The sequence below is a fragment of the Euphorbia lathyris genome, chromosome 10, assembly GCF_963576675.1.
Source record: "Euphorbia lathyris chromosome 10, ddEupLath1.1, whole genome shotgun sequence".
In the NCBI taxonomy this organism is placed as follows: Eukaryota; Viridiplantae; Streptophyta; class Magnoliopsida; order Malpighiales; family Euphorbiaceae; genus Euphorbia; species Euphorbia lathyris.
In genome coordinates, this window is record NC_088919.1 from 60,742,260 (window position 1) to 60,766,639 (window position 24,380).

General features: G+C 38.2%; 2 protein-coding genes across 2 annotated transcripts; both read left to right on the plus strand.

The window, feature by feature from the left end:
- The first annotated feature begins 12,580 nt into the window (after positions 1-12,580).
- LOC136209096 (protein LIKE COV 2-like) lies at positions 12,581-17,285 on the plus strand. The gene is made up of 7 exons (XM_066000473.1): positions 12,581-12,820; positions 12,915-12,967; positions 13,073-13,182; positions 13,280-13,447; positions 14,556-14,653; positions 15,367-15,493; positions 16,618-17,285. Exons 1-7 carry the CDS (start codon positions 12,701-12,703, stop codon positions 16,716-16,718), a joined length of 777 nt encoding a protein of 258 aa, XP_065856545.1. The 5' UTR covers positions 12,581-12,700; the 3' UTR covers positions 16,719-17,285.
- A 1,609-nt stretch (positions 17,286-18,894) lies between these two features.
- On the plus strand, positions 18,895-23,069 carry LOC136209300 (protein LIKE COV 2-like). The gene is made up of 8 exons (XM_066000732.1): positions 18,895-19,120; positions 19,220-19,272; positions 19,378-19,487; positions 19,585-19,752; positions 21,298-21,395; positions 21,919-22,045; positions 22,542-22,668; positions 22,798-23,069. The coding sequence occupies exons 1-7, from the start codon at positions 19,001-19,003 to the stop codon at positions 22,664-22,666; spliced, it is 801 nt and encodes a 266-aa protein (XP_065856804.1). The 5' UTR covers positions 18,895-19,000; the 3' UTR covers positions 22,667-22,668; positions 22,798-23,069.
- Positions 23,070-24,380: the final 1,311 nt, after the last annotated feature.

The following is a 24,380-nucleotide window of genomic DNA, read 5'->3' on the forward strand; positions in this document are numbered from 1 at the left end:
GACTTTGGCATCGGAGTGTCCCCGGCCGATCCCAGCGGCGCCTCACAGGGACGTGATCCGATCTGAAGTTTCTCCAATGTTATCAATTGGTGCGGTGAACGTGGAATCCTTGACCAAATAAAGGATTTTTCGTTCACATTGAAACATCATGAATGATGAAATACCAAATCCCTCCTCAGGGATCGAATCGCCAATAATTACACCATCTAGTGCTGGACGCACAAGCACAACCGCCCCTACAATGAATATTGATGGAAATATGCCCACGACATCCTTCCTTGATATGTGTGCTCAGGATATCGAGGCGCGATATGGGCTTGAAATTGGAAACCGCCTTCGGGCATTCATGACTATTCCTCCTCATAATAGTACAGTATCTACATCAGTTGTCTCATCTCTACCTCCATTAAACTTCGGTCTGGGACCTGGGGCTCGTAGCTCTTCATTCCTTCAAGCTCACAACATTGACTCTACGATAACTACCACGGCGCCGGGTGGAGCGCGACCAGTTATCAGGGAGCTGTTTCCTGGTGAAGGGAGCCACGGGAACAATACGGTCCCTCCTGGCGGATCAGAAGTTCCAAGGTTTAATCTCGGTGGGCCGAATGTACCCAGGCGCCCGCGGACGAATTCGTCCCTTGGCGGATTTAAAGAGCCCATTCGTAAAAAGCGTAGAAAGAACAAAGATAAGCAGGCAAGATCTCCTTCGCCTCGGCAAATAAAATCTCCACACCATGGCAGATCTCCTCCATCTACTGGTCGTAGAGGGAGTAAGAGACCGGAAAAAACGTCTCATATAGGTGGACCACCACCCCATCCATCTTCGGGAACTGTTGGACACACTTTGCCAGGAGGCCAGCAAGGAGGAAACGGTCCAATTCCTCCAAATAGAGGAAGTGGAGGGGGAGGCGACGGAGGAAGAAGGGGAGGCGGACGAGGTAGACATTCGCCATCGGATTCATCGTCAGAATCGAGTTATTCTTCCTCTCCAAGCAGATCGCCACGAAGAGATCGTCCCAGGGCGGATCCGGAGAATTTTGATGATAGAGTGAGGGCCCTAGTGCTCCAAATGAATGAGAAAAATGCTAGGCATAATCCATTCGCCAATAGAGATTCACCTTTTGCGGCATGGATCGAAGTAGAGGAAACCGAAAGAGCGTTTAAAATCCCTAATCTTGCAATTTATACAGGTAAAGACAATCCGGAGGCTCATGTTCGAAAATATAGAATCTTGGCCAGACTCAATCGAGCCACCGAACCTGTACTTTGCAAGATGTTTGTCACCACTTTGGGAGGTCCAGCCTATTTATGGTTCCAATCTCTACCTCCAGGCTCTATAAACTGCTTCGATCAATTAAGCAGGGAATTTTGTGCAAAATTTGCTGGCTGCATCCCTGCAGTGGTGAAATCTGGAAAGCTTTTCGAACTAAAACAGAAGGCGAATGAACCACTCCGAGATTATGTGGACACTTTCAACCAGTTGTGTATACAAATCGTTGATGTTGATATCTCCGTAGCTATGGAGTGCTTTATAAGAAACACTACTTGTAAAAGTTTGCAAGAAGACCTCATTCGTAAAAAGCCCACCAGCATGACAGAGTTGATGGAGCGCTGTAAAGACTTTATAGAGGTTGATGATATTCGCCGAGGTTCGCCATCATCGCCAAAGAAGGATAGAGGCGAATCCCGCCCTCGGGACCGGGACAGAGACAAACGTCAAGATTCTTCTTCTCGAAACAAACGAAGGGACTCTAGGAACAAATCAACGTTTGTCACCTCCTTCACACCTCTCAATGCTTCTAAAAGTGAAGTTCTTATGTGGATCGAGAACAGCCAGCACAAACGGAGCATTTCATACCCCGAGCCAAAAGGGGGGGAGTACACCAATAAAGGAAAGAATCCTAAGAATTATTGCAAGTATCACAGGAAGAATGGCCATGATACGGATGCTTGCTGGGAGTTAGCTCGAGAAATTGAGCGACTCATTGAGAGAGGAAAATTGGATCGGTTCATCCAAACAGAAGGAAAGGAAGATGACAAATCCAAAGAGGACCGAAAGAAGAAAGGAAAGGGTACCATCAACGTCATAGCAGGTGGACCTGGCTATCAGCCAACGTTGAAAAAGGCGAAGACGACCACCCTTGACAGGACATCACTAAACCGCCCTTTCTCAGACGCAGGTCCTAAAATTCCACCCCATGCGGACGCGTTGGTCGTCACTATGATGGTTGAGGGTTGGGAGATGAAGAGGGTAATGATCGATACAGGAAGTTCATGTAATGTCATTACCCGAGGAGCATTCGCCAAACTCAAGATTGATCCTGTCCAGGTAGAACCAACTGTGGTGGACATTTTGGGAGTGACAGGTCATACCATTCAGACGAAAGGCCAAGTTACTTTGGATTGCGAGCTTACTGATGATGATCAAGTTTGGAGAGGAGATTTGGAGTTTTCGGTCTTAGACGGACAATTAGCCTACAATATTATCCTTGGGCGACCTTTCATCTCCGAAGCTGCAGCTCTTATCTCTATTCGCCATTTAACGCTTTACATCCCCACGGTCAAGGGAGGCGTGATGGTTAGAGGTTGTCAAAAAGTAGCCCAAGAGACATATTCGGCTTCCTTAATGATTCGCCCTCAATCTAAGGAGGAAGATGAAGAAGAGCATGTCACAATGGCCTTAGGTGAGACCGAAATGTACCTGATGGCAGAAGAGAAGCAGGTACGGATAGCTAAAGGACTACAGGGCAATATCAGAGATGCAATCTCCAAGGTACTCTGTGAGGCCGAAGATGTCTTCGCATGGAAGGATGAAATTCTTCCTGGAATCAGTCCGGACGTGATCACCCATAAATTCAACATTGATAAAGATGCAGTTCCTGTGGCCCAGAAGCGGAGGAATCATGGTCCAGAAAGACAAAAAGTGATAGAGGAGGAAATTGCCAAGCTCCAGAAGGCAGATGCCATTGAGGAAGTACTTTACACTCAGTGGTTGGCGAACGTCGTGTTAGTCAAGAAAGCTGGCGGATCCTACCGCATGTGCATTGATTTTACAGATCTCAATAAAGCTTGCCCCAAGGATAACTATCCTTTGCCATGCATAGACATGCTCGTAGATGGAACTGCCGGTCATGCAATGTATTCCTTTACTGACGTGAAGTCAAGTTATCATCAAATCCCTATGGAGCTCTCAGATAGAATCAAGACCTCGTTCGTGACACATCAAACTACTTATTGTTTTAAAGTTATGCCCTTCGGGCTCAAGAACGCAGGTGCTACCTATCAGAGGATGATGAACAAGATATTCTCGAACAGTAAGAATGATAATTATTCTATCTATGTAGATGATATGATCATTAAAAGCGCAACTGCGGAAAAGCATGCAGAGGATGTAAAGGAGGTACTGGACGTACTTCGCCATCACAACATCAAGTTAAATCCAGAGAAGTGCACTTTCGGGGCAACATATGGCAAATTTCTAGGATTCATGATTAGCGAAAGAGGAATTAGTCCAAATCCTGACAAAGTCAAAGCAGTCCTAGAAATGCAACCTCCTCGGAATATCAGAGAAGTACAACGCCTCAATGGGCGTATCATAGCCTTGGGCAGGTTTATCTCTTGCTCAGCTCGTAGATGTCAGCCTTTTTTCGAAGTTATCAAAGGGCAAAAGGCGTTTGAGTGGAATGAAGATTGTCAAAATGCATTCGAAGGAATCAAGCGGTTCCTTACAGAGCCACCCATGATGAGTCGACCTATGAAGGGGGAGGACCTGTACATGTATGTGTCAGTTATGGATAAAGCCGTATGCACAGTAATGGTGCGAGAAGAAGATGGCCAACAATTCCCTATTTACTACGTGAGCAAAGTTTTGAAAGATGCTGAAACCAGATATTCGAAGTTGGACAAAATGGCACTGGCTGTCGTGACCACGGCAATCCGCCTTAGGCCATACTTTCAGGCGCATACCGTGATAGTTCGAACCAATATACCAATGAGAAAGGTATTGCAGAAGCCGGAAACTTCGGGAAGGTTGATGGAATGGGCGATTCGCCTGGGCGAATTTGATGTAAGATACGAAAGCTGGTCATCTTTGAAAAGTCAGGTCCTGGCGGACTTCGTGAATGAATTCACTGACGAGGGGATATCTCATCCCAAGCCTCCGTTAGAAGAATGGTCAATGTATACAGATGGAGCTTCCTCTGCAGATGGAGCTGGTGTGGGAGTTGTGATCAAAGGTCCCCACTACATAAGATTGCGATACGCAGCAAAATTAAATTTCCATGCCACTAATAATGCTGCTGAATACGAAGCTCTGATATTGGGCTTACGTCTACTTCAAGAGATCACCCCGGAGCAGATTGTGATCTACAGCGATTCTAAACTAATGGTCAACCAAGTAATCAAGAATTACGAGGTGAAAGACGAGGTCCTGACCAAATATGTAGCAGAAGTCAAAAAGATTCTGGATAACCTTGAAGCTAAAGGAACTAAGTGGGAATTGGTTCACATACCAAGGGAGTCCAATACAGAAGCTGATCAGTTGGCCAAAATGGCTTCTAGTGAGGAAACCTGGGCGGATCCAGATTGTCCCTTCGAAGTGAAAATGGTTCCAGCATTTGCTTCGGAAGAAGTGTCCTTACTCACAACAATAGAGGATGATTGGAGGACAGTCATTCGCCAGTATCTACTAAATGGAACATTACTTGAAGACAAGGAAGAAGCGAGGAAGATTGTCAGGAGATCGGCTTACTTCTCCTTGATCAATGATGGTCTTTATAGAAGGTCTTTTAGTCATCCTTGGATGAAATGCATTCTACCAGAAGAAGGGCAACAGATCCTCAAAGAGCTACATGAGGGATCTTGCGGGTCACATGAGGCATCCGCCGCGATCTTGAAGAAATCCAGGATAGCAGGTTTCTACTGGCCCACAGCCGAGTTAGATGCCCAGAGTTTGGTAGAATCTTGTCACAGTTGCCAGATTCACGCAAATGAGTCACACACTACCAAGCACATTCAAAGGCCAATCATTGAAGGCCGCCCATTCGCCCTTTGGGGAATAGACATCGTTGGCCCGTTTCCTCCAACTCGCCGGCAAAAGAGGTATGTAATAATAGCGGTGGACCATTTCACCAAATGGGTAGAAGCCGAGGCTGTTTCCTCCATTACAGCAGAGCAGATAGTGGAGTTTGTCAAAGACAACATTGTGGGAAGATATGGCATTCCACACACCATCATCACTGACAACGGAACACAGTTTAACTGTGGCAAGTTCAAGGCATTTTGTGAAGGATTGGGCATCCTGAACAGATTCGCCTCCGTTTATTATACTCAGACCAATGGAATGACCGAAGTGACCAATCGAACGATTGTAAAGGGGATAAAAAAGAGGTTGGGAGAACACGATAAAAGATGGGCAGATCAACTTACAAGTGTTTTGTGGGCCTATCGCACCACCCCAAGAACTGCTACGGGAGAAACGCCGTTCGCCCTTTCTCATGGAGTGGAGGCCGTAATCCCCGTGGAAATACAAGTCCCCAGTGATCGAGTGGCCTTTTATTGTGAAGAAAACAACGATAAACGACTAAGGGAACGTCTGGATCAGGTCGAGGACCGCAGGGATCAATCCTATGTACGCATGGCAGCATATAAACAGCGGATTGCATCCTATCATGATAAAAATGCCAAGATTGTGGATCTAAAGATGGGAGATCTTGTGCTTCGCAAAGCTGATAAAGTCCAATCTCGAGAAAGCAAAGGCAAGTTGGGGATCAATTGGATAGGTCCATACCAGATAGTGGAGAAGGTGGGACCAGCCACATTCAAAATACAAGATACGGAGGGCAACACGCTGCCACGCACGTGGAATCTCCAAAATCTCCGCAAATACTTTGTTAGAAAATGAAGTATGGTCTTGAGTACTCTTTTTCCTTTAACAAGCTTTTTCCCATGTGGGTTTTCTTGTTAAAGGTTTTAATGAGGCTCACCTATAAAGACCTGTCCGCTGTAATAAAGTGTTCATCCCATTAATAAACATCGTTGGTTTTATTATTCATGTTCTTTTTATAGTTTACTGCTGCAATATCAATATTCCAGTCTTAAAAAGAAGGGGAGGCACCCAACGCCCTCCACATTCGCAATACATCGCTATCTTAAAGCACATAAGAGGATCAATCTTATGGGCGGATCCGTCTCTGGGCGGATCCCAATCTCCAATAAGAGTTAAAACGATCCTTGGACGCAATGTCTTTACACTCTCTTATCCTTTTCAAAAAGGAATTCACAAGTCCTACGGGCGGGTCATTTCACCTCAAAGATAGGTAGCAAATTGAACCCCTGGGCAGCTTTACTTCCTCTAAGAAGGAATAGAACAGCTTCAAACCTTCACAAAGGTTCATACAATGAAGTATGGCTGGCCACCTACTTCAAATAAAAATCCTAAACATACTCACATTTAAAACACTGTCCTGCGCAAGTGTAAAAGTGAAATAAATATATATAGCAATGTTTGGAATTGTACTTGAAAAGTTTTTACAAAAATTGCTAACTAAATGATAATAGGAGCATCTTCTTTTGTGCTTCCTTCGCCCCCGATGCTCGCTTGAGGATCCTTCTTCTCCACAGTCATGGATCCGCCTTCAGGAGATACTTCCTTATCCCCTTTTTGTTCGGAATCAGCTTTAGACGGCATCTCTTGGAGGTCATCCACCACAACCATGGTAGAAGGTTTGACATCCTGCAAGGTTCCCTTCATCCATTTTCGCACATAGTTGCGGAGGTACTCCTTGGCATCGGGCATCTTCTTGAACCTCGCCACGTCTTCCGGTTCGGGGACGGCGAACTCATGATCTATGAAATCAATTCCAGGATGGGCTAAAGAGAAGTACGCCATAAGCATCTCTCCATAAAAGAATGCTTGTTCGCCCGCCGTGTATTCCGCTTCCCCGAGAGCATCTTCATGGCTTTTAGCATCAGAAGCTATCGTTGCCTTCAGACTTTGTATCTCCTCGTCTCGGAGAACTAAAGCAGCTGTGGCGGAAGCTAGGTTCGCGTTGGCGGTGGCAATAGCGGAATTGGCATTCGCTATCTCTTTCTCTAGCTTTTCAATAGTTGCCTTATCCGCCACATTCTGAAGGAGTCCATTCTCCAAAGTGCGCAAGCGGGCATACAGCTGAGAAAAACAAAAGGATTTAGTCCAAGAACGAAACGGGAGTAAAGAAATCATCGCTACCCATATTCTTTTAATACTCACCGAAAGAAGCTCCGATTTTCCCTTATGGACATGGATCGATCCGGGGATTTGGTCGTAATCCTTTTGTACTTCTCCCACCTGTCCTAAAGCTTTGTCCAGGTCATTCAAGAGAGATTCATTCTCAAAAGTTCCTTGAACCCCAAACTTGGCGGACCAATATCCACCAATATCGGGCTTCGCCATCTGCGCAAACAGGAAAAACCATACGCCGCTTTAAAATCAGATGAGCAGGAAACAGAATCAAGAGACGAATTACCTGAACCATTTTCTCAGTAGGTTTGGCAGATTTAATCGCGTCCGCCATTATCTTGGTACTCCCAACAGTATTGGACCGCCTCTTCTTCAGTGGCGGATCGACAGCCGTCTCCATAGGGCGTTTGCCCGTATCAGGTTGAGGGTTAGCCGCTTGACTTTTCTTGTGGGCTTCCTCTTCTTGAAACTTCCTGCGCGTCTCTGCAAGAGCATGATTTGCCTTAGATACACCCCTGCCAAAGAAGATATCAGAATAATTAAAGCTCCATAAATATGCAAGGTACCTTGATCAAACTGAGTAATTTTTGAATAAATGAATTGATCTTCTACTCGGCGGATCAGAGGAATGTCACTCATCATGAAGGCTAAGGCATCCGCATAAGTCCATGCATCCGCCTTAATCTGCTTCATGAGATCCGCCACCTCTTCATCACCATATGTTAAGACTCGCATGTCACCCGCCATATGTAGCGGACGGGAGTTCCAAACTAAAGGAAAATCTAACGGTTCATCCTCCTTAATCTTCACATAGAAGAAACTCTCATCCCAGCTATGCACGTTAGACATCTTGTGGTAAAAGGGCGAGTAGACACCGAACTTGGCGAATGTAAGATAAGACTCTGACTTCCTTTTGGAAGGTTTGTGAAAGGCTCTAAAGATTCGGCCATTATACGCTACGCCTAAATTTGACGCAAGATAGCAATCCAAAGCCATGTCAAGCCAGCCGTTAGGGTGTAGCTGGCTGACGGCGATGTCAAAATACGAGAGGATATCCGCCAACATCTTGGGAAGAGGAAGGCGAAACCCTCTTTCAACATGACTACAAAATACAGTAAAAAATCCCTTCGGCGGATTGGAGGGGCGTTGATGAGAAGCGGGGAGTTGGGTTTCATAATTTTTGATCCACGGAAAGCGATCCGATAGATTCGCCAAATCCACGGCACTCATACGAGACGAAGTGGACTCCGCTCGAGGATTCTTTTTTCTAACAGGAACAGAAGAAGAAGCCATTAAACCCAGAAACCGGTTACGGGCACCGACCGGAGTAGAACCGGAAAAGAAAGAAGGGTTTCCGGTGGAACGGGTCTGGTAATGGTTATGCGCCGAGTTATTAAACTCAGCTGAACCAGAATTAATCTCACCTACAGAAGATTGGGAGTTTTTCGATGAGGATGTGGTCCAACTAAAATCTACTTCAATCTTAGGAGGAGGCGTCGAATTAAAGAGTTCGGAAGTTGACCCAGAGGATGAAGATGAACTTCTAAACATTCAGGGTAAAATAAAAAAGCACTTACATGGAAATGCAGAAGCCCGAGTAAGATCTTTGAAGTTTCTGAGGAAAAGCTTCGAAAAACGGAAGGAAATGGAGAATGAGGAAGAAAGAGAACTCCGAAAGATGAAGATGGGTTTTTGAACGTTCCTAGGGCAGTGTGCTATTACACGTGTCGGCCATCAAAGAACATTGAACAGAGTGCTCATTAATGCGGAAGCATAAGACGGCGCGCAGAAGTCCAAAAGCCCTAAAGGACTTTAAAGGCATTTTGGGGGGGCTTCTGATAACATCGGGATATTATCGCAAGGACCAAAAGAGATAATTGCCTTAAATATGCCACGTAGCAAAGGAAACCGTTTGGCGGATCTCCCTGGATCAGCTCTAAGAGATCCGCTGGCGGATCTCTAAGGCGAATCTCTCCACTTACCTAGATAACGGCTGGCCGCCATCTCGGTCATAAATGATTATTAAATGAATCATTAATAGTCTCAAACCGCTAGGTTAAGAGTAACCTGTAACAGCCATTAAATGAGCATTAATGGAGACTTTCTAGTTATTTAGAGGTTACGAATTCCTCAACTATATATAGCCTACCTTTCTGGGCTATCAAGGTACACTTACTCTTACATTCTCTAAGCTTTGTCAATACGATTTATTCTCCATATATTCTACTGACTTTGGCATCGGAGTGTCCCAGGCCGATCCCAGCGGCGCCTCACAGGGACGTGATCCGATCTGAAGTTTCTCCAGTGTTATCAGGGGTCTTCCTTCTCTGCTGAGCTCTGGGGCATCCTCACTGGGATCAAGCTGGCTGGTAGGCTAGGTATTAAGAGTCTGACTATTGAATCGGATAATCTGGAGGCCATTAATATGATTAAGGACAGTCATGCCCCGAGTTTGAAGAATAGCAACCTTATAAAAGCTATTAGAAGGTTTTGCTCCTCCTTTGAGAGTTTTGAGTTCTGTCACGTCTTCAGAGAGCAAAATCGTATTGCTGATCGTTTGGCGGCAGCTGCTCATGACGGTTTACTTGGAGTCTCTACCCTTCCTGATCCCCCTGGGTTTCTCTTCCCTTTCCTTTTAGATGATAGGATTGGGGTTAGCTTTCCTAGGCTGATCCCTTGATTGGGTGTTTTTTGTTGTTGTTTTTTATTTCCTTTTCCTACCAAAAAAAAATTTAGATGTTACAGTATTCATATCGTGTTATTTTTGGGTTTGTGTTAAAAAGAACAAACCCAAACCCAATCCAAAATTTTTTGTGTTATAATCGAATTAACATGTTCAGATTAGTGTCAATTTCGTATCGTGTTTTCGGGTTACATATAATTTATTTTATGCATATATATTAATGACAACTTTTTAAAAATATAAGAAGATATGGTATTATTTTTAAATATTTTATATCAATTTTAGATTACTATGAGAATACTAACCATCGAAAAGTCTATTAATATCAAGTTAAGGGGTCATATAAGGTGTTTATAACAATTTAAGAGGTTGCAAGTAATAATTATAATTTTATTATCTTTATTAATAAAGTGACATATAAAAATACGAGAGAATATAATAATAATTTTAAATATTCGTGTCGTTTTTGGGTTAGTATATCAACTCTAACCCAATCCAAAAATTTGCATGTCAATTTTATGTCAACAAAAAAAATGACACATTACTTACTAAGTTAAACTCAAACACTAAAATTATATGTTGATTTCGTATCGTATAATCGGATCATGTGTACTTTTACCATTTCTAATATGAATCACTTACATATTCTTCTGAATTATTTCGTTCTGCATTTAGGGAGTGTTTAGTTGGGTTAAAAAGTAGTATGGAATGAGAATGGAAATGAGAAATTCCAATTCCTAATGTTTGTTTAATTAATTTTAGGTATGGAATGAGATTGAGATTCCTGAATGATGAGGCATTCCCCCACTAACCCATGGTAATCACAATTGATTCCCTTGTTTTGCCGTTATTTTTCACTTCAACTTCTCTCCACGTTTTCTTTCTTTATACAGTAAAACCTCTATAAATTAACACTTGATAAATTAATAACCTCTTTAAAATAATAATTTATTATGTTTCCAACTTGAATCAATTCAATAAATTAATACTCGATAAATTAATATCTCTATAAATTAATAAGATTTTATAGTCCCGGTATTATTAATTTATAAAGATTTTACTGTATCTTTTTCTTTTTATTTGGTAAACCAAACCATGTAAATTGTTAAGGAATTCAAACATTATACATGTATAAAATATTGATTTTGATCAAGGGGATTAAATCATTGGATTTTATTATATGATGGACAATATTGTAGGTTGTTTATTATTCTAATAAAGAATCATTATTATTTTTTAAAAATATATATATAAATTAGTCTATGCTTATTTTGTTTTTGACAAAACAAATATTATTTTGTTTTTTTCACTATTTTATATATATATATATATATATATATATATAATTTGGTGTTGACTATGATTCCAACCATTATATAATCAAACAACATTAGAAAAAAATTGATTCCGTTTTCAAATTTGACCAAATAAGATAAATAAATAGTCATTTCAATTCCAATTCCATTGCATCCCGATTCCGATTTCAATCCCGATTCCAGAGTTTAAACCAAATACCCCTTATATATTCATATCAAATTTGTAGCTAGCGAGTTGGTTAGGAGGAAAGGAAGCAAATGACTCCCAGAAGATTCTATAAAATTCTTTTTATTTTTATCAACATAGATTTTTTTTTGGTGATTTTAAAAGTTTAAATAACTAATTAACTTTAATAAGTTGATGACTTGGATGATGTTTAAAAGTTAGTGAACTAATTGACTTATAAGGTATAGGTTAGGGACTGATTGTGCTTTCAGTTAAAACTTTTCAAGATAAGGTGTAAAAATACCGTTTATCGTTTATACCCAGAAGTAATTTTATTTCTAATGTCTAAAATGGTGCAATTTTATCCTTAATGTTGACAAGTTAGGTCAATTGGAGAAATTATTGATCAGATTGTATTCTCGGTTATGGATCTTGTCATCTAAAATTTAAATATTTCGACGAATATAAAATTTTTAATCTCTAATTCTATTACTAAATCGCAAAAATATATGGAACTTGTTTTTTTTTTTTTTTTGAAAGAAATAAAGAATAGATTAATGAATAATAGCGGTTACATCTTGATGAATAAATTGCCAAATTGGGGCAGAGCAATCCTCTATGAATACCATAGTGTCATGCAATTCTGAAGCCCATTTAGCTAAATACTGAGCCACTTGATTTCTTTGTCTAGCAACAAATTGAAGAGCTACTAAATATGGAGAACGTGACAACATCTTCATACATGAATCGAAGGGTGGATTGAGAGAACATCTTTGTCTGGAGAGCAAGAACCATTGTTTATGCATCCAATTCAATGATGATATCGTTGAAACAACAATCCCGCGCAAACTTCACTCCCTCCAGCACCGCCCGAAGCTCGGCCTCTTCCACAGAATCACAGTAATCGAGCAGGACACCAGCTGAAGCCATAACTTCACCATTAGAATCAACTTAAACAAAATATATATGCTTTATAATAACATTTGAAATTGATCCAATTTGCCAATATTAACGTTGACTGCCAATATTAGAAGTAAAATTGTATCATTTTAGACATTAAGGATAAAATTAGTAAACGTTAAAGGGTATTTTTACAATTTACCCCAAACTTTTTTTTTTATCTGCTTCGGTTATATCAGATTAGTATATTATATAATTATATTCCAGATGTGAGATATAATTACCCCAGTATCCAAACAAGAAGAAGGTTTGAAAATCTAGTACTTGGCCGGCAATCGCAACTACGAACCAACACGGAAGGAAGGAAGAAGTTGGGTATAGTCGCAATTCAAGAGCCAACCGGAGGGAGGGATGAGATGGCGGAGAACAAGGAATCGCAGTCGAGTTCTCCGAGTCAAAGATTGACTCATCATGGCTCGGATCCTGAAGATGTATCAAGGTCTCCTCCTAGTTTCCCCAATTCATCTACTAGCAAGGTTGGTTGAGTTCATTTTCTCATCAATTTCTCTGTTTCTTAAACTGAATCTATGAAATTAATAGTAGTTCTCTCGTTTTTTTTTATGTAATCAGGCTTGTTATGCTGTTCTTCAGAGTTGGGTTTCTAAGAAGTTCATGACTGGATGGTAATAAGCTTAGTAAGGGTTTGCATTTCATTTCTTTTTTTGGTTATTTGTTTTATTGCTTTCTCTTTGATCATAACCTAATCAAGTGAACTGGTGAAATTGCAGTATGGTTCTCTTTCCTGTTGCAGTCACTTTTCTAGTGACATGGTGGTTTATTCAGTTTGTTGATGGTTTCTTTAGTCCAATATATGCCAAACTTGGCATTGACTTATTTGGTAAGATTTTGGAGATAGAGAGACATGTGATTAGCATTAGCATGCTGGATTTAATACCATTGATGATTTGATTTCTTATCTATATTGTTTGACACAGGCCTTGGGTTTGTCACTTCATTGCTTTTTATATTCTTCATTGGTGTATTTGCTTCATCATGGATGGGTGCCACTGTTTTCTATATCGGAGAATGGTTTATTAGGCGAATGCCAATTGTAAAGCACATTTACTCGGCCTCCAAACAAATTAGTTCTGCTATTTCTCCAGGTAATCTATTAACACTTTTTTTAGTTTGTTTGTTATCCTGCTACTTCAGCTAAAAGATGACAAGATCATACTTTCAATTGCCATTTTTCTAAGCATGGGGTACAGTACTACAGTTTTAGTAGATGTTTCACTTTCATGTGTTTTAATATTGTCATAGAAAAAGGAGTAATTCCATTTCAAAGTCCTTGAAGAACACAATATTTAGAGAAGTGAAGATGCTATTTTCCTCAATTTTTGCTTTCTTTTCCAGAAGCTTATAGGACTTAAGTTATACTCAGATCTTATACGTCTAAATCCTGCTACTTTCTTAGGATATGAAGATACTTTATTTGAATGAACTTGATTTGGTTGATGAAGGTTACCTAAGAGCAGACAGACTTGAAAATTAGATATTCTCATGGATGTTCTGTGGTTGCATGCATAATGGACCTTATTTAGGGTTGACACGGATGCATAAGGGTCAGTGTTATCATGCGATTTGCTCATATTATTTAGAAAAAAAAAAAAAAACTCCGACAAGCAGCTTTTGTGCATTTGCTACCGATACTTCTAAGAGGTTGACGTACGACTTATCGGATACTCCGGGATTCCGGATATGCCGGGGATACGTATGAGATACGGCAAAATAAGTATCCTTTTTTCTTTTAATTACGGGGATACGCAAGGGTTGGTTGTATATGCATGTAACCTTGAACCATGATTATCAATTATAAATCAGATTGCATGCAAAATCAATTCAATGCAATTATAAAGATAGTATGCAAATATATATATACATATGTCTGTTTTTTGTTAATGGCTCGAAAATATGGTCAACCATGTAGATTCACTATGTCAGTTTTTTGTTTGACAAATATGGAATCTCATTTGGGCTATTAGAAAGGCATATTACAACATAATATAATGTTTATTGTCTATTATAATAATATATTCTTAATTTATTTGTGAAATGCTTATAGTTTTGGACAATGATATTCCTGTGCATCTATTAGAAATTCCAACTTAGTCTAACAATGAAATTATAAAGAAAAGATCGACCAGTTTGTTAACGGCTTGACCTTTCATGTAGTCCTATTGCTTTATCATAAATGTGCATTTTCTCTTGCAGACCAAAACGCTGCTGCCTTCAAAGAGGTTGCAATTATTCGTCATCCTCGACATGGAGAATATGCATTTGGTTTCATTACATCATCTTTTGTCCTTCAGGTAATTTTGTAATTGTATATTTGGATTTCTAATGGATAAATTTTTAAGCTTGCTGCCAGAAACAGCTAGAGTGCCTGTTAAATTAATGTATTAGCCTGTCTAAAACTGTTGTCGTGTGACCAAGAGGTTGTTGTCGTGTGACCAAGAGGTCACGGGTTCGAGTCTTAGGAGTGGCCTCTTGCCAAAATAAATTGGTAGGGGAAGGCTTGCCCCCAGTACACCCTTGTGGTGGGACCCCTCCCCGGACCCTCGCTCAGCGGGGACGCGTAGTGCGACCGGGCCGCCCTTTTTTTTTTTAGCCTGTCTAAAAATGCAGAATCATGAGTAGAATTTGAAAGGAACAAAGGTTGTCCTTGCTTTTAAAAGATTGTTTTAAAAAAAGATAACTGTGTTAACGAATCTATATTCTTGGTGGTAGAAAGCTATCAACTTCTCTGTAATTAAAAACATGGTGGCGGCTTTGATGAAATTTCTGTTTTTGTGAGATTTTTGTTTTCGTTTTAGTTAAGTTTGCCGTTGTAGGTACTGTTATTCTTCACAACTTGAATAACTGATCATGTTATATAGAGAAATTTTACTCTGATGATCAATTAAACTGAAGGAAATGCATATGAAAAGTAAAAGACATAGTTTAGATGATTCTTAATGTACACTTCTTATTATTTGTTTTTGAGAGTCTTGATAATGATGTATCTATTGTTGGTTGATTCCAGAGAGAAGATGAAGACGAAGAGTTATGCAGTGTTTTTGTCCCAACAAACCATCTATACATTGGCGATGTATTTCTGGTGAATTCTGAGGAGATCATTAGACCTAACTTGTCTATTCGAGAAGGCATAGGTCTGTTTTTTTGTCTTTCTAACTTCAATTCCATTGATACCAAATGTTCTTACAGCAATTATTTTAGTTTTCCTTAGTCCCCCTTCTTTTTGATGATCTAAATAATTATCAATTTGATGCTTTTGGATTTGTTAGTGCAAATTCGTGTTCGGATTTGGAAAGAAAAAAAAGGGCGGCCCGGTCGCACTACGCGTCCCCGCTGAGCGAGGGTCCGGGGAGGGGTCCCACCACAAGGGTGTACTAGGGGCAAGCCTTCCCCTGCCAATTTATTTGGCAAGAGTCCGCTCCTAAGACTCGAACCCGTGACCTCTTGGTCACACGACAACAACGTTTACCGTTAGGCCTCTGATTTTACCCGAGAGAAATCCAGATTCTATAAAAACTTACATGTACTAATATTCTTTTATCCATTAGAATGCATTTGAGAAAAGAAAATGATATATAGAAGCTCTCTAAATTCCCACTTCATACAAAATTTCAAATCTCTTGTCATGTCATGTCAAATCCTTCTACTCAATTGGAGCCTAAGAAAATCAGTGTGACACTTGTGTTGGTCTGCTGATTATTTCATTACTGTAATTCCACTCATTTATGCCGAACTATAACTGGACGTTTGATATTCTATTGGGATAGGGATAAGGATAAAAGTTGAGATATGCATAAGGATAAATGGTTGGGATAAACATAAAAATATGATACAGGAGAATTATTATTCAATGTTTGGTATGTGGTATAGGGATAGGGATAAAATAATACATTTTACTATTTTAACCTTATTTAAACTACATAACATTAATTTGAGGGATAAAATGGACTTTTCCATCCTATTAAAATCAGAAGCTTATCCTTATTCCAGACCCCTCTTGAGCATAGGATTTGAGAGATAAGAGGTTTATCCCTCATCTGTCTCACTCTTCTATCTCCCAAACAAACACGGGATAACTTATCTCGTGTTTTTTTATCCCTATCCCTATCCCACCTCCTATATCCCTTCTAACAAACACCCCGTAAGTACGTCTTTGCTAAATTTTATTGGGATTATTTTGCTTCTCGCTTTCAAGTTGTGCATGCCGTTTTGTACAAATGAGAAATTGAGCCTATCCTATCTCTGTTTTGTGATGCAGAGATTATTGTATCAGTGGGTATGACGATGCCGGATTTAATATCTTCTACAGAAAGATTATCTCATCAGGGAAGTAGGATACCTCTTAGCAGAATTATATGAAGGTACAGGCAGCACATTTTTATGCTGACTGTTGAATGTTCTTGAAGACCTACTCATGTCTGTACAATTTCTGTTTGTTTGATCATTCACACACTGAAGCATTATTTTTGTCGGATTGAACTGAGGTTTATGATAAGCGAATCTGTAGTAGCTTGGTCGATCTAAACACGTAGATGTGCGATTTCATTTTCTCAGAGATCTCACAAAAAAATTGGGTTATTAATTTGATTCATTGTGGAACCTGGAATTAAGTTGCAGACTAGATGACAAAACCATTGAAGCTGGAAGATTTTCAAAAATTTCGTCGAAGAACTTGGACTGATTGTTTTAGATGCAATAAGTTCAAGAGAATATTCTTGAAGGTGGTTGTTTTGAGTTAGGAGTTAGAATAAAATCATATTGTTTAGGATTATTTGTTTTTTTTTTTACTTTTCTACTAGTTGTTACCGGAATCCGTTAATGTATTTGGTGGCTACTTATTTCTCTTTCAGTTTTTTTTGTATGTTGATATAAGCCTTTGATATTTATTAATAACATACATTAATAACATACAGATTATTGAGTCGATTCAATTCTCTTTTATTTGTCACTGCAGTATACGCTCACTTACATATTCTTCTGAATTATTTGTTACCCGAATCTGTTAGAGTATTTGGTGGCTACTTATTTCTCTTTCAGTTTTTTTTTTTTTGTATGTCGATATAGGCCTTTGATATTTATCAATAACATACAGATTATTGAGTTGATTGAATTCTCTTTTATTTTATTTGTCATTCCCGTATACGCTCACTTCCATTTTCTTCTGAATTATTTACTTGTACATTTATATATTTATATCAAATTTGTAGCAAGCGAGTTGGTTAGGAATAAAGTGTAAAGATACCTTTAACATTGACAGTTGTTGACGTTTAAAATGGTATAATTTTACCTATAATGTTGGCAACTAAGAGCAAATTTATCTCTAAGTTGGCAAGTTTGATCAATTTCAGATATGATTATAAAAGATATATATTTTATTTTTTATTCTGCACCGGTTGTCTCTCAATTGGTTCTAAAAAAAGTTCAAATTGCTTTTATTATTTAATAATAGAAGTGGAGATTAATATTTTCAATTTTAATAAAATATTTTTATTTTTGGTCCAAATCGTACAAAATACAGTATATTTTTTTTAAATATTTTTGTTAAGAAAAAATTCACATATATTCATATGGTTGTGATTTGTTACTATTAAGTGATAAAATGACACATATGTGAACTGTAGATGACACGATTCATGACTGAGAAAACAATTTGATGAATTATTTTTCAAATTTACCAAATTTACCAACGTTAGAGCTAAATTTGCTATTAGCTGGGGGTAAAATTGCACCATTTTAGATGTTATAGGCAAAATTGATCTTGACTGTCAACATTAGGGGTATTTTGCATCTTTTCTCTTACTTTATTTTTATCAGTATAGAATTTTTTTTTGATGATTTTAAGAGTTTGAAGAACTAATTAACTTTCAAAGTATAGATTGATGACTTCATTGATGATTTTTAAAAGTCAGTGACCTAATTGACTAATAAAGTATAGGTTAGGGACTGATTGTGCTTTTTCAGTTAAAACTTTTTTATCCGGTTCTGTTATATCATATTAGTATACAGTTAAACCTCGATAAATGAATATTCGATAAAGTAATAACCTCGATTATATAATAAATTCTTCCGGTCCCGACTTGGACCAATGGACTAAAGTAATAACCTCGCTAAATTCATTAAGTAATAAAAAAATATTTAAATCCTTAAGGGCCCAATGAAAATATAAAGTAATAATTATCAAATTACACACAATATATATATAAATACCCAAAAATTTACCAAAAAACAATATCTATAATTATGCCTATAATTATTTAATGGATTTGTAATTACGCTAATGTGATAATTGCAAATCAATCAAATAATATATTTCTTAAATAATATAATTATATATCTAATGAATATTTATCGATAAATGAATAATTTATTAATTTATCGATAGATGAATAATTTATTCATTTATCGATAAATAAATAATCTCGTTTAATGAATATTTTTTTCCTGTCCAAATGATATGCATTTATAGAGGTTTCGCTCTAGTTATATTCCAGATGTGAGATATAGTTACCCCAGTATCCAAACAAGAAGGTGGTTTGAAAATCTAGTACTTGACCAGCAATCGCAACGACGAAACCAACACGGAAGGAAGGAAGAAGTTGGGTATAGTCGCAATTCAAGAGCCAACCGGAGGGAGGGATGAGATGGCGGAGAACAAGGAATCGCAGTCGAGTTTTTTGAGCCAAGGATTGACTCATCATGGCTCGGATCCTGAAGATGTACCAAAGTCTCCTCCTAGTTCCCCCAATTCATCTACTAGCAAGGTTGGTTGAGTTCACTTTCTGATCAATTTCTCTGTTTCTTAAACGGAATCTATGAAATTAATAGTAGTTCTCTCGTTTTTTTTTTTTGTATGTAATCAGGCTTGTTATGCTGTTCTTCAGAGTTGGGTTTCTAAGAAGTTCATGACTGGATGGTAATAGGCTTAGTAAGGGTTTGTGTTTCATTTCTTTTTTTGGTTATATGTTTTATTCCTTTCTCTTCGACCATAACCTAATCGATTGAGCTGGTGAAATTGCAGTGTGGTTCTGTTTCCTGTTGCAGTCACTTTTCTAGTGACATGGTGGTTTATTCAGTTTGTTGATGGTTTCTTTAGTCCAATATATGCCAAACTTGGCATTGACTTATTTGGTAAGATTTTGGAGATAGAAAGACCTGTGATTAGCATTAGCATGCTGGATTTAATACCATTGATGATTTGATTTCTTATCTATATTGTTTGACACAGGCCTTGGGTTTGTCACTTCATTGCTTTTTATATTCTTCATTGGTGTATTTGCTTCATCATGGATGGGTGCCACTGTTTTCTGGATCGGAGAATGGTTTATTAGGCGAATGCCATTTGTAAAACACATTTACTCGGCCTCCAAACAAATTAGTTCTGCTATTTCTCCAGGTAATCTATTAACACTTTTTTTGGTTAGTTTGTTATCCTGCTACTTCAGCTAAAAGATGACAAGATCATACTTTCAATTGCCATTTTTCTGAGCATGGGGTACAGTACTACAGTTTTAGTAAATGTTTCACTTTCATGTGTTTTAATATTGTCATAGAAAAAGGACTAATTCCATTTCAAAGTCCTCGAAGAACACAATATTTAGAGAAGTGAAGATACTATTTTCCTCAGTTTTTGTTTTCTTTTCTTGTCCGCAAGCTTATTGGACTTCAGTTATACCCGGATCTTATACGTCCAAATCCTGCTACTTTTTAGGATATGCAGATATTTTATTTGAATGAACTTGATTTGGTTGATGAAGGTCGCCTAAGAGCAGACAGACTTGAAAATTAGATATTCTCATGGATGTACTGTGTTTACATGCATAATGGACCTTATTTAGGGTTGACATGTATGCATAAGGGTCAGTTTTATTTTATTAGACGATTTGCTGATACAACAACAAAGCCTTAGTCCCGAAATGATTCGGGGTCGGCTAACATGAACCGTCATAGGAAACCGTGAAATCAAGTCGTGTCAGCGATATAAATTTTCTCTCTCCACTCTGTCCTATCTACTACCATATTTTCCTCAATCCCCAGTAAACTCATACTACTCTCAATCACCTTCTTCCAAGTTTGCTTAGCCTTCCGCTACCCCTCACCATTGCATCCCTCTGCCACTCTTTAATCCTTCTAACCGGCGCATCAAACGCTCTCTGTCTTACATGGTCAAACCACCTTAGTCGGTTTTCCCTCATTTTATTCTCAATAGATGTAACTCCTACTTTTGTCCTAATTACTTCATTAATCACCCGATCCTTTCTCGTATGACCACACATCCATCGCAACATATGCATCTCCGCCACCGATATCTTATTCTACAAACGAAATTGTTTATGCATGTAACCTTGAACTATGATTAAAAAAAAAAAGGGGGGGGGGGGGGGGCGGCCCGGTCGCACTACACGTCCCCGCTAAGCGAGGGTCCGGGGAGGGTTCCCACCACAAGGGTGTACTGGGGCAAGCCTTCCCCTGCCAATTTATTTGGCAAGAGGCCGCTCCTAAGACTCGAACCCGTGACCTCTTGGTCACACGACAACAACGTTTACCGTTGCGCCAAGGCTCACCCTCACCCTTGAACTATGATTATCAATTATAAATCAGATTGCATGCAAAATCAAGATTCAGTGCAATTAATAAAAAATAGCATGCAACTATTATAGACATATGTCTGTTTTTTGTTTGACAAATATGAAATCTCATTTGGGCTATTAGAAAGGTATATTACAACATAATATAATGTTTATTGTCTGCTATTATAATATATTCTTAATTTATTTGTAAAATGCTTATAGTTTTGGACAATGACATTTCTGTGCATCTCTTAGAAACTCCAACTTAGTCTAACAATGAAATTATAAAGAAAAGATCGACCAGTTTGTTAACGGCTTGAGCTTTCATGTAGTCCTATTGCTTTATCATAACTGTGCATTTTCTCTTGCAGACCAAAACACTGCTGCCTTCAAAGAGGTTGCTATTATTCGTCATCCTCGACATGGAGAATATGCATTTGGTTTCATTACATCATCTTTTGTCCTTCAGGTAATTTTGAATCTTGTAATTTATATATTTGGGTTTCTAATGGATAAATTTTCCAAGCTTGCTGCCAGAAACAGCTAGAGTGCCTGTTAAAATAATATATTAGCCTGTCTAAACACTGCAGAATCATGATTAGAATATGAAACGAACAAAGGTTGTCCTTACTTTTAAAAGATTGTTTTAAAAAAGATAACTGTGTTAATGAAGCTATAATCTTGCTGGTAGGAGCTATCAACTTCTCTGTAGTTAAAAACATGGTGGCGGCTTTGATGAAATTTCTGTTTTTGTGCAATTTGTTTTTTTCGCTTTTAGTTAAACTTGCCGTATTAGGTACTGTGATTCTTCACAACTTGAAGAACTGATCAGGTTATACAGAGAAATTTTACTTTGATGATTAATTAAACTGAAGGAAATGCATATGAAAAATGAAGGACGTAGTTTAGATGATTCTTAATGCACACTTCTTATTATTTGTGTTTGATTTGTGAGTCTTGACAATGATGTATCTATTGTTGGTTCATTCCAGAGAGAAGATGGAGATGAAGAGTTATGCAGTGTTTTTGTCCCAACAAACCATCTATACATTGGCGATGTATATCTGGTGAATTCTGAGGAGATCATTAGACCTAACTTGTCTATTCGAGAAGGCATAGGTCTGTTTTTTGGTCTTTCTAACTTTAATTCCATTGATACCAAATGTTCTTACAGCAATTATTTTAGTTTTCCCTTAGTCCCTTCTTTTTTATGATCGAAAAATAATTGTCAATTTGATGCCTTTGGATTTGTTAGAGCAAATTCGTGTTCGGATTTGGAAATTACAATATTAGGCCTCTGATTTTACCCGAGAGAAATCCAGATTCTATAAAAACTTACATGTACTAGTATTTCTTTTATCCATTAGAATGCATTTGAGAAAAGAAAATATTATATAAAAGTTCTCTAAATTTCCACTTCATACAAAATTTCATATCTCTTGTCATGCCAAATCTTTCTACTCAAATGGATCCTAAGAAAAATCAGTGTGACACTTGTGTTGGTCTGCTGATTATTTCATTACTGTGTTCAAACATATATTTCCACTCATTTATGCCGAACTGTAAGTATGTCTTTGCTAAATTGACCCTCTCCTATCTCTGTTTTGTGATGCAGAGATTATTGTATCAGTGGGTATGACAATGCCGGAGTTAATATCTTCTACAGAAAGATTGCCTCCTCAGGGAAGTAGGATACTGCCTCCTCAGGGAAGTAGGATACCTCTTAACAGAATTATATGAAGGTACAGGCAGCAAATTTTTCTGCTGACTGTTGAATGTACTTGAAGAACTATTCATGTCTGTACAATTTCTGTTTTTCTGTTCATACGCTAAAGCATTCTTTTTGTCGGATTGTGCGTTTCCTTGGACAGGTTTATGTTTTTAGAGATCAGTCGCTCAGATAGGAAGGTGAAACCATGTAAGATTCACTATGACTACGGACTGTATATTTCATCTTTTTTACTATTTGCTGTTGTAAAGGAAGTAATTCCCTAATACTTAGTTTTACTGAGGACAATACAGTAGAAAACAAAACATTCATTAGAACTGCAACAGGTTGATGTCCAGTCTTATTCTGTACAGAGCTTCTCAAGAAATTCTAAACGTTTCCGTTTTGTACAAAGATTCTCTCTCTGATTTTGCACATTGCCTTGTACATGTTGTGTCATATTGTCTTTGGTACAAACTGCAAAATATACTATCTGCTTGCATAAATTGAGCTGAGAATAGGACTGTCAGTTTCTGATACGATAACACGATTCACAGAGACAACCGGTTTGACACGATTGTCATTTATATCATATATAATCATGTAGAATTATAGAGATGCACATAACATGACTATGACACTATAACTTATTTTAACACTTTAGCGGAGAAGCAAATGCTAGAGCTCAGGGGTTATCAAATGATGCTCCATGAATAGCATTTACTGTTTCAGAGGCTGTTATTTCTCCCTCTGAGCCCATGTCTTCTTTTTTCCCCAATCGCTTGAAGCTTCATGAATATTTTGGTAATTAGATGTCATTTTGAATCTTTGTGAATATTTTAGTATTATATGGAATGAAAGTAGAAATTTGTGAATTGTTGGTACTTCCAGGATTACATGTCCATATGTTCCGGTGCAAATTACAGGTTCATTTTTTACTTAGTGAATATGTTGGTATTATATGGAATGAAAGTTTGGGTGTGAATTGTTGGTACTAATGTGGATTACAGGTCCATGTTTTACAGATATTGGTTCAGTGTAAATTTCAGGTACATGTTTTACCGGTCTTGGTTTAGTGTAAATCACATGTTCATTTTTTTCAGGTCTTGGTTTAGTGTAAATTACAAGTCCATTTTTGTACAGGTCTTGGTTTAGTGCAAATTACAGGACCATTTTTTACAGGTCTTGGTAACATGTTTAAATAGTGCAAATTATAGGTCCCAAATTGACATGCCTAAATAGTGCACATTACACTAATATTGCAGTTATATGTCAAATTTTGTAAATTAAAGGTCCCAAAATACTAGTTCATTACCTAACTACAAGGATACCAAAATACAATTAAGTTAAAATACCACACTAATCCCATGGGATACCAAAACACCATTAAGTTATAATCTTATGATACCAAAATGTTCATTCAATACCAAGATAAACACTTAATCACTTCATTTGAAGAACATGTAGATGAGCAATACAATTAACATGATCTTCTTTTTCTTTACTGTCTTCAAACATTGCTTTAATTCATGATTCTTGTCAAGCTGGGTTTGGATGAGGGATTGTCACTACAATGAATCATCTTTGGACATGTATTCTCCATCTGTCCTCAACATTTGATTTTCCCCCTTCAGGTGCTTGATTTGTTGACGGAACTTATCAATCACACTTTTTGCTCTAGCCGATATCTTCTCGTTATGTCAATCAAAGTAGCCACACCTTTTGTCCTGTAAAATTAATAACTTT

Bases quoted from the DNA above. Each gene is read 5' to 3' on its own strand.
- LOC136209300 (XM_066000732.1), top strand. From the start codon at position 19,001: ATGGCGGAGAACAAGGAATCGCAGTCGAGTTTTTTGAGCCAAGGATTG. The intron at 19,753-21,297 runs GTAATCTATTAA...TTTCTCTTGCAG, and splicing joins TAGTTCTGCTATTTCTCCAG to ACCAAAACACTGCTGCCTTC. The intron at 21,396-21,918 runs GTAATTTTGAAT...GGTTCATTCCAG, and splicing joins CATCATCTTTTGTCCTTCAG to AGAGAAGATGGAGATGAAGA.
- LOC136209096 (XM_066000473.1), top strand. From the start codon at position 12,701: ATGGCGGAGAACAAGGAATCGCAGTCGAGTTCTCCGAGTCAAAGATTG. The intron at 12,821-12,914 runs GTTGGTTGAGTT...TTATGTAATCAG, and splicing joins CCAATTCATCTACTAGCAAG to GCTTGTTATGCTGTTCTTCA. The intron at 13,448-14,555 runs GTAATCTATTAA...TTTCTCTTGCAG, and splicing joins TAGTTCTGCTATTTCTCCAG to ACCAAAACGCTGCTGCCTTC.